Raw genomic sequence first — 19,967 nt, forward strand, 5'->3', positions numbered from 1 at the left:
AAGCCTTGATCTTTTGCTGACATGAATTTCCTGGGAGACGTGATCTTGACCATCGGTTGATGCTAAAACTGCTTTTAATGCTCTAGAAATGAAGGGGTTCTTTTGTTCCACTTTATGATGTGGTGTAGCTGAAATAACATTTCCTTAGGTGCTAGTTAAAATGTAGAATTTACGATCTAAACACAGAAGAGCAAGTATGTATCAAGGATATAGCATAGAGCATGTACTGGGTGAATTCTGTTGAATAGTTAAGAGACAGTCTGTGTTCTGGAAAGAAAGAATTTTCTGTACAGAGAAAATAACCAGAAGGAAGGATACATTTCATCTACTGATTAGAGCAATCACAGCAGTCTATAATAACCAAATTAAATAACAGGCTTATAGAAATCTGTGGCCAGGAAGGGGTATGCTTTTTTCTTGTAGAGTGCTCTTGTCAATACGGCATTCCAGACATTGCTGCAAAGAATTATTCAGAGGAGAGCCATGAGTTATTTTTCTGTTCTGCTGGCAGATACCTCATTGGTAAGAAGAGGAGAAAGATTTGGACATACTGAGTTTCCTTTTAATTTTCTCATGTGCCCAAAATTTAAGTCTGCAAGGAAAGGCTCATGATATCTTTAACAAGCATAAAAAACCCCGGATGGTCTAAATCCTTCGGAAGCTTCAGAATAAGTTGTCACATAGATCTTGACAGTTTAGATGGCCTAAATGGGTTTTTAGACACCTACTGCATGATTGCCTGTCAGCTTGGCAGACAAAGATGCCCACAGACTCCTTGTCTGTTTCTTTCTCTTTTTTTTCCTTTCCTCTCTAAGGCTATAGATCTTTGCCATGAATGCCATGGTTGGGGTAGTTTCTGCTTTGTTTTGTTTTTCTTAAATGTGTTTGGGTGCTTGTTTGATGTGGATTCTTTGCTCTTCTTTTGTGTGCTGGTGGTTTGCAGAGCTGATTCGTTCGTCTGGAGGTGGGGCGGTTGGATTGCAGGAGAGCATCTGCTCCCGCGGCGGGAGGTGAGGGCTGGGTCAGGCTGGTGAAAGACCTTGCATCAGAGCATTGAGGCAGAGGAGACGTCTTGCGCTTTGCTCTCTTCTCTTCTGGTTGGCAGTGTTTTTGGGATGAGCTCAGATTTCTAAGGGGTAGAAGTTTTGGTCCTCAGAGTCCCAGCTCCTGTGACCAGAAGGACAAAGTAAGCCATGCTCGAGTTTTGGTGGGACGTAGTGCCAGCGCTTAGTTGTGGGTGCAAAGGGGCAGCTGCCGCAGAAGCAGTGGCACTCAAAATGTGGTGCAGGCAGACTGCCTGCTTAAACCCACGGTCGCTTGGCAGTAGCGCTGTGGCAAGAAGTGTCCTGCCAAGTCGTGAGCTGGCACGCTGCCCTCCATTCAGGCTCGGACTGTAGGCAGCCAAGTGACCAGCAGCTGTGGCTGTGAATAGCAGGAGGGCGTTAGTCCAAGAACAACAAGAAGAAAAGCTTCTTCAGCTACGTATAGAGGTTTTCTTGGCTCTTCCACACATGTCGTCCTATTTCAAGGGGAACTGGAAGGTGGAAGGTGCCCTAATGCAGTCACCCCTTTTGAATCCCATCCACTGGGATCCCCCACCTACACGTTTTTGGTTGGGAGCATGTTGTTGCTCAGTCTGTATCTGCAGTAGGTAGGAATGTGTTTGCTTGAAAGTGTAGAATCAAGTTTGCAGCTGCAAGGAGAGAATTCGTTTTTAATCTGCTCTCTTTGTTTCAGCACGACAACTGAAGCGACCTGTAAACAATTGTCTTCACCCTGCAAATGGCTTCTACACCAGCTTTCCTGCTAATGGCTGCACAAGGACTGTTTTTATCTTTAAGCGTGCCAAAATGCTTGAATGAACAAAGTTCACAATTTTTAAAGGGATTGACAGATGTCAACAGGGGCTTCAGATTCCTGACTGTACAGCACTTCAGATACCAGGCATGATTCTCACTCCCCATCCATTTCCACAGGCTACTACAGCCTGGAGATGTGTTCTGTCAAAGGCAACACCAACCACATCCCCAAAAACCCCCAAACAAACAAAAAGTCTGAGATGAATTCTCTGGGAAATGGCACGAAGCCAAACAGTAAATTCAGAGCTGGGGTGTGCATTGCAGAGGTTTAAGTAGGAACATGCATAAAGCTGTATGCTCAATATCCTAAGTGAAATTGGCTGGGGGGTAGAAGAAAGTCCACAAAAGTCCTGCTTTCAGAAGCTCAAGGGCATCACTGTCTATGCAGCCACACTTCTTACTTGCATGTTGAATACAGGGAAGTAATTTCCACTAGTCTGTCATAGAAAGTTAACGTTGTGGGACAGACTCATGATCTATTTAAAGGCATTTCTGCAGCAGCCTGCGAGATCCTCACCCCAGCATCTCTCATCAGCTGTCAGGCTGGTGGAATTTCCTGGCTTTTGAAGTGCTTGTGGTCCGGGAAAATGACAGCGAGGACCTGGAAGAGAGCATGAGCCAGACTCCCTGCCGACCACAGAGCTTCCCTCACCATTTGTCATAGAAACACTTAAATAGCTTTCTAGCCGTGGCTCTGAGAAATAAAAGCTTGTCCAGCACGAGTACCCTTAGGCTGCGTATCTCAGAGAGGAGTATCAGCGGCTGGGCCAGAGCACCCACCACCGGGCTGATACCTCTCATCATCTTTATCTTCTGGTCTGCTGAGAGGCAGTTTACTGTCCCCGGCAGGTGTGGGAGCGCTGATCCTAGGGGTGACATGGCGTTAAGGACTACCAACTGTGCACAGGGGCACCTGCAGGCCCCCCTCAGTGATTCCTGCTGCGGTTTCTCTGCTGGCAGCATCCTCGGTGGGCTGGAGCTAAGCACTTTCCTGAAACAAAACCTAACTGCAGATGTTGGCCAACTGCATTCAGCTGGACCAAAGCTCTGCCCATCTCGACAGAGAAGCCAAAAGCAGGTTCCTTACAAAGGCAGGAGGCTGGGATGAAACTGGAAAGATCAGTCCGCCGATGCAGCACCCCAGCTTCTAGCAGCAGCCTCAGACATGAGCCGTTCCCAAGCTAAGTAACTGAGGCGCAGTGAGAGTCACGTAAGACTCAAGTGTCTTCAAGGAGGAACTGCAAGATGACTAATGCTCCAATATCTGCTTAATTACAAGTGCATGTCGGTCACCAGATGATATCTAGACTGAATTTAAGGTCTGAAACTTTTCCTATGGAATATGATCTGAATATCATAAATGTGAGAATGAGGGATATGCGTGTTGATAGCTCAGTGGGGCAAAAAAATGACAAAGTTGTAGTGGTTTGGAAATAAAAAGTCTGAGACACCATATATTGTCCTCGGTGCTTTTGATCAGACATTTCTGAGTGTTTTAAAACTAATCTAAAATTTAAATTTTTTTGTGAAGGAGGTATTTAAAGAAAAATGGGAGGTAATACCGGTTTGTCTGAAGTTACCCAGCAGATAACGACCTGCAAACAATGCCTCGTGAGAGCCTATTTGTACTCTCAAATAATTCTGACGAGCTGCTTGCTTTTATAATCGTTCACAGGATGGGGCCCTGGGGCTGTTTGTATAATTATCCAGTAATGCTACTGGATTAATGTGTCTGCGTAGTTTGTATATTGTAATCATGACCTAAATATAGCTCAATGCCAGGCAGGGTGAGGTGGCAGGTGGGAGCCTTGCAGTGCAGTCAAGGGGGTGACCAGGAGAGGTGTCTGGCTCTGCGGCACCTTCCAGAGCTTTCAGCAAACACCAGAAACCACGCCAGGGCTGCTCTGTGAGCACAAAAGTTAATTCCACTTAAATGGGAGTTAAGGGTGGCAGGCTGCAACAGCTCTTGGTGTGGCTCGGGTGGGAAGCAGCTCGCAGCAGACGTGTAACAGCCCCACGAAACATTCGTTAGAGTTGCTTTAGTCAAGAGTTGGTAATGAGGGTTCACGGTGCTCTGGAAAGTCTCTGAGGGCTGACAGGACTAGGCACAGCCTAGTGCAGCTTGACGGGAGCACTGCAGCGTCGCAGGGCAGGGATGCAGACGTTGCAGTGGGGAGTACTGCGGTGGGGCGACGGTCTGCACGCAAAGCGTTGGTCTGGCAGCGGATTAATTTGGTTAATACTGCGTATTTACGAGGTGTCCAGCTTCTGAGGTCAGGAGGGGGTTTCCTGTGGCTTTGTGGGATGTTTTATGGAGCCTGGTGCTTTGGTGTGTGTGGAAGCAATGGTGACAAGTTTTGTTCCTTGCTAGTGTGTGGCCAGTGTCATCGTTGTGTGTCACATCGCGGTATATCTCACCATGAGTGCCTTCAGGTGGGGGGGCACTGGCCTATAACTAGTTACACATATCTTCTCCAGGGTAATATGGTATATTACTGCAGTGCTATATAAGTCATTATTTATAATACTGTACTGTCTGCAAAGAGGTAACCTCAACGAGTTTATTTCTGATTATGATTTGGGTGATGTCAGTAGTTCAGCTTCATCCACTCTATACTTAACTCTCAAAACAGCTATAATCTTGTCTCCTTTTGTTTTTCTTAGTGCACTGATTTAACCTCTTGTCAGGAGAAAATAAAGATTTGTTGAAAGGTTAGAGTTATATCTTGAAGGCTACCACAAACAAAACCTAATTTTAGACTTAATGCAGTAATTCTAGAGGATGATGTCAATGAGGGCATAATTGAAATAATTTTAACATGAAAATCTTTAGAAATAAAACTTTACTCAGAGGTTATTGATTTAATTACAGTCACATTAGCTGCTTCTTTACTTTGGTCGTGTGTACAAATCTTGGACAAAGGATGGGGTTTTTTTTCCACTTGATGTGAATTCAGCCTGTTCAAGCTGCAGTGTAAATGGATGGGATCCCTTTTGAACCAGCTGTTGGCCAGAAAACCAGTGAGTATGACTCAAAGCTGCTGAACGGAGAAGGTGTTAATTCGTCCAGGGTTTAAACATGCCTGTTCCTGGCACAAAATAGCCTGGCAATCATTTGACATCAGCCACCCCACAGAGCAGAATAGGACAATGTCATTGTCCATTACAGCTGGTATCAGTTCGACTTTGAATTTAAATGTGCTAGCAAAATAGAGTAAAGACAGGCACCCTTCTGTTGCCTGCTGCACCTGTCTCCGTATCTATGGAGTTTGGGCTCTACTAGTTTTTAACTTGGCACCTTCTTGGCATATTGGGTATTTCTTTGAATACAGTGCACCAATTTTCCATGCTGCTCTTTGTAGCCCTAGGGAGATCACACGAGTGGATTGGTTAAAGAAGATAATGTTGCCTTGGTGCATTTTTCTGTAGCAGTAGGTAATGGATAGTCTATGTTAGTTAACAGTACTTGGACAGTTGTGATTTTGTGATGCACAGCTGCTCAGGCTGGCTGGCTGTTATGCCAATGTTTGTTGGGGGTTTTTTGTTTGTTTTTTTTTTTTTTAAATCCACAGCTTTCTCTTACCAGAAAGTGAAAATCACAGCATTTGCTGATCTGATTTCTTATTCATTGCCATCTCCTCAGCCTGCCACTATGGCATTACACACGTTATTAGTAAAAGAAGAATTAAAAAGCGCAGGAGAGAAAGACATGAAGGAGAAGTGCTGTGCTGAAGTCTCTTCTGGACAGACTCTGGTCAGCTGGCACAAGTGGGATATGCATCTCCCCTTGTTCTCCTCCAGTGGGAGGCCAGAGGCTCAGCCTTTTGGAGCCAGCATGTTCTTTCTCCTTGCCGAGATTCAAATAGCCATAAAGTGTGGAACTTCCTTCATAAGGCCGCAGTCCCCCACCTTACTTAGAGTTTGGACACCTCCAGACACCATCAGCTTTTGGAGATCATGCTCCAATTTTATTTTCTAATATACAAATTTGAAGGAAGCCACTACTGTCCACTGGAAATCCAAACGGCATCAGAAAGCTAATGCAGTTTCTCATATTGTATCTGTCGTCTCTTGTTCATTGTTTCCTGTATGTCTATTCATATATTCCTGTTTCTAAAATTTTTCTCTTTCCTGTTGCTATGGTAAAAGCCCACCTAAAAAGGAAGAATTATAGCAGCAAGATCCACTGACCTACAAAATAATCAGAACATAGTTGCTCTGTACAGAGCTCTGCTTTTAAAGTAACTGGTAGAAAATCTGTAGTGGGAAAGGGAGATAGCTAAAGTACAGGGACAATGTACATGGATTTGGATTTAGTCAAAACTCCAGTTCATGGGCAAAATTGCTGCTTCTGATCAGTGAATCTGTACAACTGGTTTCCTATACGCAGGAATTTTCCGTGATTGCAATAGTAAAAGTAGTGGACACCCAAAAAAGCAGTCTTGGGTTTTTGTTTCTCTTAATAACCTTCCTGCTCAAATGTGATTTTCTCCTCTATGTACATGAATGTCATTGATACAGTGTTGTATTACAGTGGCTCATCCTTGCTGGAGGCATGGTTCTTTTCCAACAAACTGATTTGAAATGAAATGAAAACCAAACCATGAATTTTTTGGTTTACCTCCCAGACTGTAAAAATGGATGATTTCATTAATGATTAACACAGCAGCTGGTAGCTCAAAGCAGATCTGGAAGAAAACACTGCAGTGTCTCCCTCCGCCAGTAAATATATTGGCTTAACAGTTTTCGGTGCTCATCCTACCTTATTTCGGTATACACATTTGAATCCCAGCAGAGTGGATCTCTGCCTTCATACCTGGTTTAAGATCAGTAAGGATGCATTAGTTCCTAGTTGCATCAGATAATTTTTTGCCATGTTATTACTACTTACTGGTTTGCAGTTCCCTGTGTTGTTAGCAGTGGTTTTTAGAATGCTTTTCTATTTTGAACCAGTGAGGCATCTACGATTTCCAACGTCTTCTTACCCACAGCATGGTTACATCATTAGGAATCAAGTAAAAGTTCACAACAATTTTGCATTTACATGGATATCACTTCTGGCGTATTATTTTGCTATCGATAAGTCCTTGTTATAGCATTAAACTGTTTAAAAAATATATACATATGTTATGGTCGCAAAATGTTTACTCCTGTGTTTACTCCACAATGTTGGATTACAGTGTGCCTGGGCAGCGGACAAAACTCTAATGAACCAGTCTCTCAAAAGAACCAGAGGGATGTTTTTAGACTAAGTGTTCCCAGAATGTGATTAACTGCTTAGCACTCAAGAAATAAAAGTGCTAAAAAAAATCCAACCTAAAATAAAAACCCTACCACATAGCAATTGTGCATATGGCAAACAGCATACGATACAGTGGTAAGAAATCTGGAGGCTTTTGCCTGTTACTCTAGACGATCACTGTGAGCATATATTCTCTTATAAATTGACTGGTTTTGTTTTATGTTAACAAATACACCTCAGTCTCTGGAACCTTGTGCAAATTTTCAAATAGCTGTCTCTAAATATAGGTACGCTTTTTCCTCTATATTTGCTGTAAAATATTGGTGAATGCATGTATGGTACACCAGTTCCCTCCCTGGCAGAGATGGGGCAGATGTGGAATCTGTGCACAGTTATGGTGGATAATGCCTCCAGAGTTTATCACAAGGTTGTTTCCATGGTGTACGTGATGATACCAACCAGCACGGTCCACCTGGCAGTCAGCAGGCTGATCCAGCCCAAAGGGTGCATGTTTAGCCTGCCGTTTTTCAGGGCAGCAGAAGGAGCTGCTGCTCAAATGGTTGCACAGCGCCTTCTGCAAGGAGATCACTCTGAGCCAGATGTTGTGCTCATGCCAGGAAGAGGACGGGAGAGGAAGGGAGAGGCAGGTCTTCTGCTCACGTGAGCACAGCAAAGTCCTGAGCCCTTGACGTAGCTGCTCGTGAGACAGACAGCGGGTGGGAGGATGCTGTGGCCTGGGGCATAAGCGTGTGGTGGCAGAAGTGAGAGCTGCCACTGCTGCGTCCCACCACAGGACCTGAAATCCAGATCCAGCTGGTGTAGCTGCAGAGGCTGAAGTACGCTGGAGTGTTTGTGATTTGGGTTGGTAACACTCGATTCTCATTTGCTTTCACTGATCTGAGTGGATATGTGCTTCTTTCATTAGAGATCCGAGCTCAACTCATCGAGCAGCAGAAATGCCTGGAGCAGCAGACTGAAATGAGAGTGCAGCTTCTTCAGGATCTGCAGGATTTCTTCCGCAAGAAGTCGGAAATAGAGATGGAGTATTCCCGAAACTTGGAAAAATTGGCAGAGAGGTTCATGGCAAAAACAAGAAGTACAAAGGACCATCAGCAGTACAAGTAAGAGAGATTTCCTTCCCCCTCGCCCGCATGTTAGCCATTGCTGGAGTGCTGTGCCACTCTCTGCTTCTGCTGGTTTTGACTACTGCTGGGTTGAGCCCAGGTTCAAAGACACATTTAAAATTCCCACCCCTATTTAGCAGCGTAGCAGTCTCATTGCAGTTGAAGGTAGCCGCATGCCTAAATACTGTTTCGTTGATTTGGCCCTCTGCAATTATTCATGTAAGCTTCCGACAAGTGGTTTCAATTTCTTAAAAGGTAGGCTGCACACATATTATCCCTAACCTACCATATGGAATTTAAACCACTTGAAATACAGCCAGTATCTAGATGAGATGCCCCAAAAGGGCTTGAAAGCTGTGTGCTGATCTGTTGCAGTGGAGTTGATAGGATTTGAAAGTGTCTAAATACAGGTCAATCACCATTACAAAAAAAAGGACAGGAATTTTGGCAAAAAAGGCATTAAGAAATAAAACGATTTTGATTTGTTGTTGCATGTGACCTTGTGCTACCTCTTGACCCCTCTTATTCCTGAAAGTGAATATGATGTGAATGTTATGCCTTGCTTACAATTTAATGTACCCTTTCATGGCATAGGAACTTGTGTGCAAAACAAAAGTGGTGGGATAGTATCTGGCAAAACATGTGTACAGCATGTTTTCTGAAGTGTTTCAAATGCATTATTTGTTGGCATAGTCTCATCTGGTTATTTTCCTGACTTGAGCTGATTAATGAATGCATTTGCCTGTTTACCAGTATTTTGTGCCGGGTCCTGCACTTGGGTCACAACAACCCCAGGCAACGCTACAGGCTTGGGGAAGAGTGGCTGGAAAGCTGCCCGGAGGAAAAGGACCTGGGGGTGCTGGTTGACAGCCGGCTGAACATGAGCCAGCAGTGTGCCCAGGTGGCCAAGAAGGCCAACGGCATCCTGGCCTGTATCAGAAATAGTGTGGCCAGCAGGAGCAGGGAGGTGATCGTGCCCCTGTACTCGGCACTGGTGAGGCTGCACCTCGAATACTGTGTTCAGTTTTGGGCCCCTCACTACAAGAAGGACATGGAGGTGCTGGAGCGTGTCCAGAGAAGGGCAACGAAGCTGGTGAAGGGCCTGGAGCACAAGTCTTATGAGGGGCGGCTGAGGGAACTGGGGTTGTTTAGTCTGGAGAAGAGGAGGCTGAGGGGAGACCTTATCACTCTCTACCTGAAAGGAGGTTGTGGTGAGGTGGGCTTGGTCTCTTCTCCCAAGTAACAAGTGATAGGACAAGAGGAAATGGCCTCAAGTTGCACCAAGGGAGGTTTAGATTGGTTATTAGAAAGAATTTCTTCACCGAAAGGGTTATCAAGCATTGGAACAGGCTGCCCAGGGAAGTGGTGGAGTCACCATCCCTGGAAGTATTTAAAAGGCGTGTCAATGTGGTGCTTAGGGACATGGTGGACTTGGCAGTATTAGGGTAATGGTTGGACTTGATGTTCTTAAAAGTCTTTTCCAACCTAAATGATTCTATGATTCTATGATTTGTGTTTGTAAAACTGAAAAATAAGTACCTTTTTCCACTGTCCAGTCAGTGCTGTGCTAGAGATACACAGACAGAGCTTTTGTTTCAGGAGAAAAGCCTTTTCCAAACACATCTGAAAGGTTAATCCAAATACAGCTTGCACAGTTCAAGAGCAATAACATATATTTCTTAAAATTCAGTTAAGTGGTTCAATGATACCTTGAAATAACCAACGTGTGCATATGTTACCACTTCAGAGGGAGCCCTGGCTTCTGTTCATCTAGTGGCAAAATCTTTTTGCCTTGTGCATGCAAACATCTTTCCTCTTTCTTAAACATGTGTTAAATCCAGACTGACAGATACGCACGGGAGTCATGACTGGAGTCCTGCCTTTGGCGTTGTTCTGCAATTCCCTGATTGCTTTGTGAAGAGGTGGCAGCAAAAGTCACTTTAACTGGTGGTCCTCCATGCTGTTCCCACCATTCCCCCCAGAACAGCAGGAGGGTCTGTAAGATTGGCTTTGGGACATGCAGAAGCAGTGAGGACCAGGTAATATCAGCGTGGCCCTTCAGGGGTGCTCGTGTTGGCTGACCTGGCTGATAAAACCCTGGAGCTCCTTGCTGGGATTAACACTGTTAAGATGTCCATCTCGAACAAAATGGGGAAGTTTCCTTACCTCACTTCTGATTCATAGCAAAGCAAAGCACTGATGATTAAGAAAAGGCTTTTGTCTGTTAGTCATTCGTTGTTCCTTTGATTCTGGGAGTGAAAGCTAAAGATAGACAATTAGATGAGGAATTAAAGGGCATATTTCTAACAGTGAGAATAGTTAATTATTAGAACAAGTATTAGAACGTGCTTGATCCTTTTGACTATAGGAGAATCCCTGCACAAGAGAAAAAAGAAAGCAGCAAGTTCTAGAGCACTAAGTTGCAAGGCAAACTTGAAATTAAAATTCCAACAAAATCATAAGGCACATTTTATAAATAAGTTTTTGTTGTCTGTGAAACAATTGTTGAACTACATGTATTTTTATTTTACTTTGTGTAAAAGAAATGAGAAGTCATCTGGGATTTCACTTTTTGCAATATTAAAAACTTGGAGTGGGCCTACAATGCAAAAAGTCTTGTCAAGGAAATTCAGAACTGGACCACTGCGGAAAAAGTCCAGTCCTGCCTGTTTGTCTTGTAATTGAACCATCTGGGACTGGCAGTAGCAGTGTATTTAGGAGTGCTGTGAATTTATGAATACTGATCACAGTATATGTATGCTTGTGACATTTCCTTCTACTTTTATAGCAGTTATACAAATCCATTGCAGTGAAATAGCTACACCTGCAATTTTGCTCATGAAGGATTTGGGATGCGCTTGCAGTGCTTGTTTATTTCTAATGTCAAAAATTAATTACTGTTACTCTTTCAGCAGTGACCTTTATTGATTTTGAATATTTACATGTACTCCATCTGTAAGCAACTGTAAGCTTTGTGGCAAGATTCTCTTTATACTCTCAGGTGGCTTGCAGTGTTCTGAATTCTTACGCTTTTTCTATATTTTTGTATCCATGCCTCATGGGATTTGTAGAATCCCAATTTGTAGAATTGTCTTAAAAGAGTGATCTGAAGCTTGCCTAACCCAAGTTATTCCAAGAACAGATTGACTGTTCAGAAGCAGCCATTTTTACATAACAAGTTATGACTGTAAATGCCAGGGAGATGCTTGTGTTAATAATGTAACTTTTTCATTTCTATACATAATACATGTGTGTATCTCCTCCTTAGGAAAGACCAGAACCTCTTGTCGCCAGTGAATTGCTGGTACTTACTCCTGAACCAAGTGAGAAGAGAAAGCAAAGACCACGCAACGTTGAGCGATATCTACCTGAACAACGTGATCATGCGGTTCATGCAGATAAGCGAAGACTCCACCAGAATGTTCAAGAAGGTAATGCCTCTTCTGCAGTCCTCCAGCTGGGCTTGTAAGATGCATGAGGGAGGCAAAAGTGTCCTAATAGGTAGCATTTGAGGAGAAGATTCAGCACACGTAGCATAAAATCTGTTTTAGCACACGTATAAATTCTTTATGACTGTTCTCACAGAGCAAATCCTTAGTGCTGAAATGCCTGGGAACCCGCTGTGTATGCTGGTGACCTTAAGAGCTGAATCGCAAATATCCAAAAGGCAGGGAAAAAAGCCTGTTCTTCTCTTAAAAGCACGCTTGTCTACCCATGCAGAAAGGAAACAGCTTTCGCTTAGGACTCCCAAAATAGTAATGCTGTATTAATGAATTATTTGTAAAAACAGTATTTAATTGTAACTGTCATGAGAGAAACGGATTCAAGCGGAAGTAAGGGTGTGCCTTGTAGCGCCTTGGCATAAAGATGGTAGTGTATGCTGCGATTTTCTTAAAAGTGTTTCCTTTCCTTCCCAATATTAAATATGAACATACACTTCTGATAACATAACTACTTCTATTAGATCATTTAAGCATTGTCTCTGTATATGTTCGTCTTTGTACGTGCCCGTTATGTATTTTCATAACACATACAATGTGTAAATCCCTCTTGTGCTAAGCAAGCACTCTAGGCAGCCTTAGTTTGAGATCTACGTAATGTGTTTGCAGTCATTGTTGTTATAATGTTCTGAAATAGAAATAGATTATAAATGCATATCCATCAGTCACAGTGGGATGCTGGTAGGCAAACGTCATACAAAAAAAGACTTAAAAAAGAATAAAGGTTAAAGAATGTAAAGTGTGTGACTAAATGATGGCAAGGGTACCAGATTAATGTTTTCAGGATATGGAACTGATTTCACATACACCTGACCACAATCCTAGATAGATAGCAATGGGATGGGGAGAAGAATAATTTAGGGAGCGCATAGGTTGTACTTGGAGGGGAAAAAAGTAAAAACATGAATCAAATTTATTGGTGTGCATTAAAACCTGTAACAGTAATAGAGTTGAAATTTATAGTTTCTCAATCAGTAATGGTCTGTTCATATAATATGTCTGATGCATAAAACTGTAGTTCACAAACCAATAAACTTACTAATATGGAAGATTATTGTAGAAGTTGACAAGATCATGGGAAAAGCAATTTGAGCGTGCTGCAGTACTGTCTATGTGGAGGTATCTCAGACTTGCTTGGACCAGTAGAAATTTTTCAGTATTGAATCTGGAATAGTTTTTCAGTTGTTTATGTCATATCTCAGAAATCTCTTCTTCACTAGGTGTGCGTTATTAGACTAGCCTGTTTGCTTTCAGCGTACTTCAGTTCTTCAGCACTGGAAATCTTGCTTTTCCTTCCCTTCTCTCCAGACGGACTGTACAAAAATATCTAGATAAAGTTTTCCACGGAGAAGTGGAAATAACTTATTAATAGAGATTGCTGCAGCTTACCTCTCGGAAGGAGGAAAATACATGGACGTTTTCAGTGCATTAACAGGAGGCATATTGTCATATCTTCCTGACAGACTCATCTCTTTCCTCCATATCATGTCCAGGAACGTGCAACATTTCAAATTTTCTCTTTCTAGCATGGCTTCTTGAAGAAGAGCAAGCAGCTGCTCTTGCTTTTTTATTCCTAACTTGGATCTTCCACAAAGGAAAGAAGAGAAAGGAAATTGAGGGAGTCCTGCTGTGCATAACCCAGAGCTCACATTAGTGGAGCCCAGATCCTCCACAGCCCTGCCCTACCTTTCAGCAGGGTTTGCCAGCTGACACTCAGCGTGATAATGTCCCATGAAGCAGCTGTGAGCTGAGGTGGGGCACGGGCAGAGTGAGCTCACCAAAGGCTGTGTGAAGGGGTCTGAGCCAGGCCAGTAATGTGAGGGGAAGGGTGGCAGGAAGACAAGCGGCACCTCAGCATGTAAGGTGTAAGAGAGCTTCATGAGCATGTGGCCTGAACGTGGCAGTGGTTGTTCGCCAGTATTAATTTTGAGCACTTATTTTTAGGACTTCAGTCTGCAGGAATCAATACTTGCTGGAGAAGGTTGGTATTTCCACTGAGTCCCAGTGTGCACAGTTCCTGCTGTGGTGCTTGCTGCAGAGTACTGGTGGTTTATTTGCTGTTAGTTCCCAGCTGCAGAACTGATTATACCCTGAATGATGATGAAGCTCGAGTTTCTTTTCTGTGAAAAGGGAAGGGAGTTATAAAATGAGGTGAACAGCACTGGACAGAGAGAAAACCAAGACCTTTGCAGGACGTGAAGCTGTTAGCAAATTGTCTTGCTTTATTGATGAAGAACGTAAGCTGTCTATACCTACGTTTATTCCAAATGGGCAGCTTCAACCATAATTGTCTTTAAAGGTCTCTTCCAACCCAAACCGTTCAATGATTCTGTGATAATTTCTGTCAGATGTGAATGTGCAGTCTGACTTAAGGTTCATCACAGACTGTCTCAGAAATGCTTAATGGACGTGCACCAGGCAACAGAAAGAAATTAGGTGCAGAACACGTATCCTGTACTACAGTCCCCCATGCAGACAGAGGTCACAGGAGCAAAGAGAAGGTGCACTTAGAATGAGAAAGGTGACATCCAACACTCTCCTCCATCAAACTGTATTCTCCATAAAGAAAATGGTGTGGAATTTGTTAGAACATCAAATAGATTTGTGGAATATCAAATAGAATATTTGACCAATTTCTGTCACTTTCTGTAGGTTACTTTTGAAAAAGACTGGATTTGGAATGAAGTTCTGTCAGAGAAAATATAATCAATCTCAATGGGTGTCATCCCTATGAAAGCATATGGGATTTGTTCACTGTTCACAGATTTCAGATTAAAGTAGAGACAAACCATATCCTGCAGATACTTCTACACTGGAGTCTCATCATACTGTTCTGTGAAATATGTACTCTCTCTCTTATAAGTAATAACTGTAAATAATAAGAACAGTAGTAATATGAAGATTTCAAAAATAAAGACTGACAAGTGCATGCTTAATATCTTACTGCAGTCCACGGTCAAGAGCAGGAAATACACCTGTCGAACGTATCTGTACTCCATTGGCTCTCACAGCATTGCACATAGGAGCACTTAACGTCTTTCTAAGTAATTTCCAAACACCAGCTAATCAAGCTTCTCTATATTCAGTAATTAGATCATTTAATTATATATCTACCAGTTTATTAACCTAATAGTGTCATGCATCGCTATTATCATCTTGTTTTAGTTCTCCCTCAGTCTTGCAGCAGCAGCTTCTGCATCTTTGGAGCTGCTTTAGCTCCACTTCCAAGTCTGAAGAGTAACTACACCAAGTCTGTGATCTCCATCGTTCTGCTCTGAACCCCCCAACCTGTTGCAGAAAGGGAAAGTGTCTCAGAGTGGATTGCCCCATTGCTCACAAGCAAGATACGGGAAAACAACAGCAAAGTCGCTCTGAGCTTCATGGCTCTTTCTGCTCCCTCTTTTTTCTCCCCCTCTTTCCTCCCGAGAGGATGAGGCTGCCCATTCTGCTTCTCAATGGTAGCCCTTACTGGCTTTTTCCAGCTCGCTGGTGGGCACGTAGGTCCTCAAATGAAACTTTTCCATGAAGTGAGCCCAACATTTTCTAGAGGGGTACTGTTTGTATGCTATCCTAAGATTGGCTCCAGCTTGAATTGTGGTAATGAAAAGATCAAACAATTTCCTCATTTTCTGGCCATGCTTACCAGTAGAGTATTGTTTTGTTCCCTCTCTTGCTGATGTCTCCTATGTGGGATACAGCACAAGGTCATGAGTCTGTAGTAACCTCTTTCTCTAGTCCTTCTGTTAAAGGTGTGTGCAGTATCCAGTGTAAGTCTATACGAAATGTAGTGATGAGGGATGTCTGTGTCCCTTGAGCTTTGTGCCTTGCCTTTGTCTCACTGTCTGTTCTTCCTCATTTTGTTTCTTCCTTTTGTGTGCATCTATACATCTGTCTCAACATTTGGATTGCTTTAGTGAAGCGATCCTTATTGGTTCTACCTTCCGTGTTCTGACGGGCCAGGATATATTATGTTCAGGTGCCTAATTGTACATGGCTTCCCTGTCTAGGCTGACCTACTTAACATGTGGATATTCATTATTTTTGTTCTCCTGGGAGCTGTTTGTCATTCTTTTTTCCAGGGGTCAGGAACCAGCATCTGTTTAAATGTACTAAATGCAGGACAAAGATAGGATCTAATTCAGAGGTTTTGTGGCATGTATCTGATGATATTATGTCAGGCCTCATACTTCCAGATAGGCACTTAAGCTCTTCTTCTTTTTAGTTGCTGGCATGTAAAAGCAATACAGATTGCTGTTCATGCCTGGCCTTCATGCTGCACATAAAAATTACAAACATAAAGTAGCAGAGTTCAAATCTTGCCTGCCTGCATGTTTCTTCAGGCAGATGGGGTAGATGGCCTCATGGGGACAATTAAAGAATAAAGTAGTAAGGAAAAATGTCAAGCAGAAGGGAAAAGTATTATGCAGAACATTTCATGCAGTGATTCTGGTTACTCCAGCATTAATAATCAACCGTATAAACACATACCCACAAAATCCTTAAGCAGATTTGTATATTTATAATTTATAAACATGTATTTTCTTTGGACAGAAACCATAACGAGCCAAGATGAACATATCTTCCAGTGTTTACAGTAAAAGATGCTGGAGAAGCCAAGCACAATAAATATTTTAGTTCCATAATCTGGCTATTAACGAGGAATATGACTACCTGCCAAATATATTTGAAGTTATAAAGATTGTGGCGTATATAGAGATTTTTTTGCATCATTTTCTTAAACATCTAAAGGTTTAAAAGGATAGCAAAGCTATTTGTTGCTACAGACTGGCAAATCTGGGACGAAATTTTACTGTTTTACTGGTTATGTCAGTGTCACCGCAGCTCATGAAAGCTCCTTAAAAGAAGGGTTTGCACATCACTTCCCCCAGGGACCAGCAGCAGACTCATTTAAAAGCAACAGTCACAGAATATTTTCCCTAAATGTAACTGAGAATAGCATTGTGTGTGCTAAATACAGACACTAAAGAGTTCCAGGAAGAACTGAACTGACTCTTAAATTTCAGTAAAAAAAATCAAAAGAGTAAAGTTTGGGTGCCCAATTATGCTCTAACTGAATGGATGGAAAAATTCTTACAGACTTCAATGAGAGGGTATTAATGTGGAATAACATTTTAAGTTCCTCAGACATTAATCCATAAATATAAATCTTGATAACATCAGTAGGACCACGGATGTGTTGAAAGTTGAGCACATACTGAAAGGCTGGGTTAGGTACACTTACTTGTCCGTTGCATGGGCGTGATCCATCCTACTATCAGGTGAAAAAAATATGCTACTCTTAATGCTTTGAACCAAATTAGTAACATATATAATATTTTTAGCAAGAGTTTGCATGTGGTCTAACATTTTTATTATGTTCTTTGTTCTTTTGGTTAATAGATGCTAATACATCTCTCTAGGACATAGGGAATAAAGAAGCACCTCAGTGATTGTTTTTCAGGTTTTAATGGCCTGATTAGAGCTATCAACTCAGCTCCAGGAAAAAGTGTGCTGCATCTTATTCTGTTGTTTGGCTACCCTGAGGATAGGCTCCTAGAGAAGCACACCATTCAAACAGGCTGAACTACTGCAGGGAATAGGTAGCATAAAAGAGAAATAGGAGAGCCATTAACCCCTGAAAATAAATGCACTTCTTATCTGGTGCTCTAACACACTTTGTATTACACACTAAAAGCCATATTGCTTGCCACTCAAGTCAGTATTTCTTGATCTTAAATGCTAATGTAAAATGTGTTGGTTCTTGAAAATAAATTCCTTTTATACTGATAAGGTTAACCAAATCTCCTGATTTTTTTTGGACAATTCCTACAAAATCTTTCATCAGAAAGAGGCAGCAACTGACATGTTATCCATCACTACAGGCAGCCTTTGCAGGTTGGAGTCCCCAGATGAACTGGTGGAAGGATGACTCATCTATGATCACGTGGCTGTCTCTTCCTAATTTTTACTCTTTTTGCTGATCACCTCCCTCTCTTTTTGCTTTCCATTTTAAAGCCTATTGTCCTTTCCTAAAAACATTCTCCTTCTTTCTTCTTGATCTCTTCCATTTACTTTCAAATTTACCATTGATCAATGTGTTTCCTGGAAAAGATCATGTATGCATGGTGGCCAGTAAATCCTGAGGGCTGGACCGCTTGTGCTTCAGTGCTGGACAAAGCTCTGCAGGAGCAAAGAGAAGAAATGGGTCCTAATAAATAGTCATTATTCCCCGAATCCTCAACTCATCTGGTGTCTATTTGCATTAAGGTGTAACTGAAGAGCAGAAAAGGAAGGTGCGTCTTTCAATGAACTGCTGTGTGCTTTGCTTACAACAAAATCTGCAAAGGGTAAAGAGAAAATTGGTTTGGGGTTTTCTGTCTCACCTTCTCAAACAAACTTTTGCACTGCCAGGTTAAAGCATGCTGCCTTAGAATCAGTGTTGCTGTATTTAGGGCTTGAGTTGTCATCAGCTTTGAGATGGTAGTGACCAACAGTTGAAAGGGATAAATTGCTTGAAGCTGGAGTTCATCTACCGCTTTTTCCCACACGGGTATGCTTTCATCTTCCAGTCTTAATGTCAGCCATCTTATTTGTATGTTTTGTCCTTCTTTCTGCTAAAGTAATTTAAAAAACAGACTGCTCATATTCAGCACTATAGAAGCAGCTATGCAAGAGAAAACAGGTGGCCTCCACTTCTTGGAGCTTTGAGGAGATGTGTACGCTGTGTCAGAGCTGCACTGCTGACTTTTAAAGGCAGGGTGCCAATGTAAAGTAATGGAAAGCAATTCAGAATTTTTGCTAAAGCTTTTACTGTGTTTCCCTACAGCAGCTTGCAAATCCACAATCCTTTTCCAATTCTTTACAAGCACTCTGTGCACTGTTATGCATATGAACTTTCGTCCTTCGTATTAGATGAAAATAATCTGATATTTGCAAAGAAATGGAAGTAGTAAGCCTTATGTTCTAGATACTTTAGTAGTACAGCATACCTCATGAAAAATAACAGACTTTGAAAATTATAAGCAGTAAGGAAAGTTTCATAGTAGTTCTGTGTAACTTGGCTTCAGAGCATCTGTCTCACTGTGCCTTAGCTACTACAGCTAATGCCCTTGGGAATACAAGAATTTCACTGAAGTGTTTTTTAATTTATATTTCTAGCTTCTTGTTGGTTAAAAATCATCTTGCATATAAGGATTGGAGTGAATACTGATAAGTGATATGGCAGGTTCCTTAAAATACTGCCCAGAGTTAGGAGTATGACAGTAGGAATAGGAGAAAAAATTCAAAATTTTCTGTTCCAGCTACTGTATGTGTCTGTTTCATCCTCCTGGAAGACGCAGTGGGTGGGATGTGTGGCGTGGTTCCTCCTCGTACGTGGGCGTTGCGCTGGAAATTCTCATTCAGAAACCATTATTCCTGCAGGTGTTTTAGTGATGGCCAAGTATGTGTTAGCGGCTTTGGAGATGAGTTGTCCCTAAGGATTTTCCTTTGGCTTCTATACAAATACAAAGTACTTCTCATAGCTAAGGCCATTATCTATCATGAAGTTGGAGTTTTAGAAGCCGGACTAATTATCAATTTATTCACAGGAAAAAAAGCTGACATTTCCAGCATGGATGTTACAATGCTGCGCATCGCAGAAGAAATGTAGCCAGGCTGTTTGCCAAGTCCCGTAGCTCTGTTCTGTAGCTGTTTTCCAAAGGCTATGGTGCAAATGCCTTCAACTCTTGCACTGTTGCCACAGTTTTCATCTGATTGAACTGCTGTGGACAACTAACAAAGGAATATATTTGAATGACACTCCAATTAAATGCTCTTATTTTGACATACTTGCTTTCGTTAATAACTACTGCTAAGCATTTCTTTTTTTTCTGGGTCAGAATGAAAGTAAAGACACAGTCCAGAAAAGCTAAACAAAGCTGTTTCAGCAGCCCACTCTGTGGAATATTATGCAGTTGGGTATCTGTTTCAAAGAGGAGCCACAATTATTTCTTGCATAAATATTTAGATAGTTGCATGGGCTGAGAAACAAAGACTACTCTAGATGTAAAATTGGGCGGGATGTCCCTCTAGAATATCACATTCCACGTGGTTTAGTTTTTGTATATATCATCACAGTTATAAAACAGTACACAGTTTGTTCCATTAAAAAGGCTTATAACATTAATCCTGAACTTCACCCTTTCTGTTGGCACCTAATATCCTGATGCTTCATGGGAAAATCTCTCAAATTACTTCTGGG

At 42.1% G+C, this 19,967-nt stretch overlaps 1 protein-coding gene across 3 annotated transcripts in view; it reads left to right on the plus strand.

Moving 5' to 3' along the window:
* The window catches only part of SRGAP1 (SLIT-ROBO Rho GTPase activating protein 1), a 153,835-nt gene that overhangs the window by 72,185 nt on the left and 61,683 nt on the right, over nt 1-19,967 (plus strand). For all 3 annotated transcript variants that reach the window (XR_012673467.1, XM_075148809.1, XM_075148824.1), the window contains exons 2-3: nt 8,027-8,222; nt 11,494-11,656. Coding sequence is in view for 2 of the 3 variants with exons in the window: in XM_075148809.1 (XP_075004910.1) it covers nt 8,027-8,222; nt 11,494-11,656 (359 nt within the window). In the remaining variant the exon portion in view is untranslated. The remainder of the gene's footprint in view (nt 1-8,026; nt 8,223-11,493; nt 11,657-19,967) is intronic.

This window comes from Calonectris borealis, chromosome 1 (assembly GCF_964195595.1).
Source record: "Calonectris borealis chromosome 1, bCalBor7.hap1.2, whole genome shotgun sequence".
Taxonomy (NCBI): Eukaryota; Metazoa; Chordata; class Aves; order Procellariiformes; family Procellariidae; genus Calonectris; species Calonectris borealis.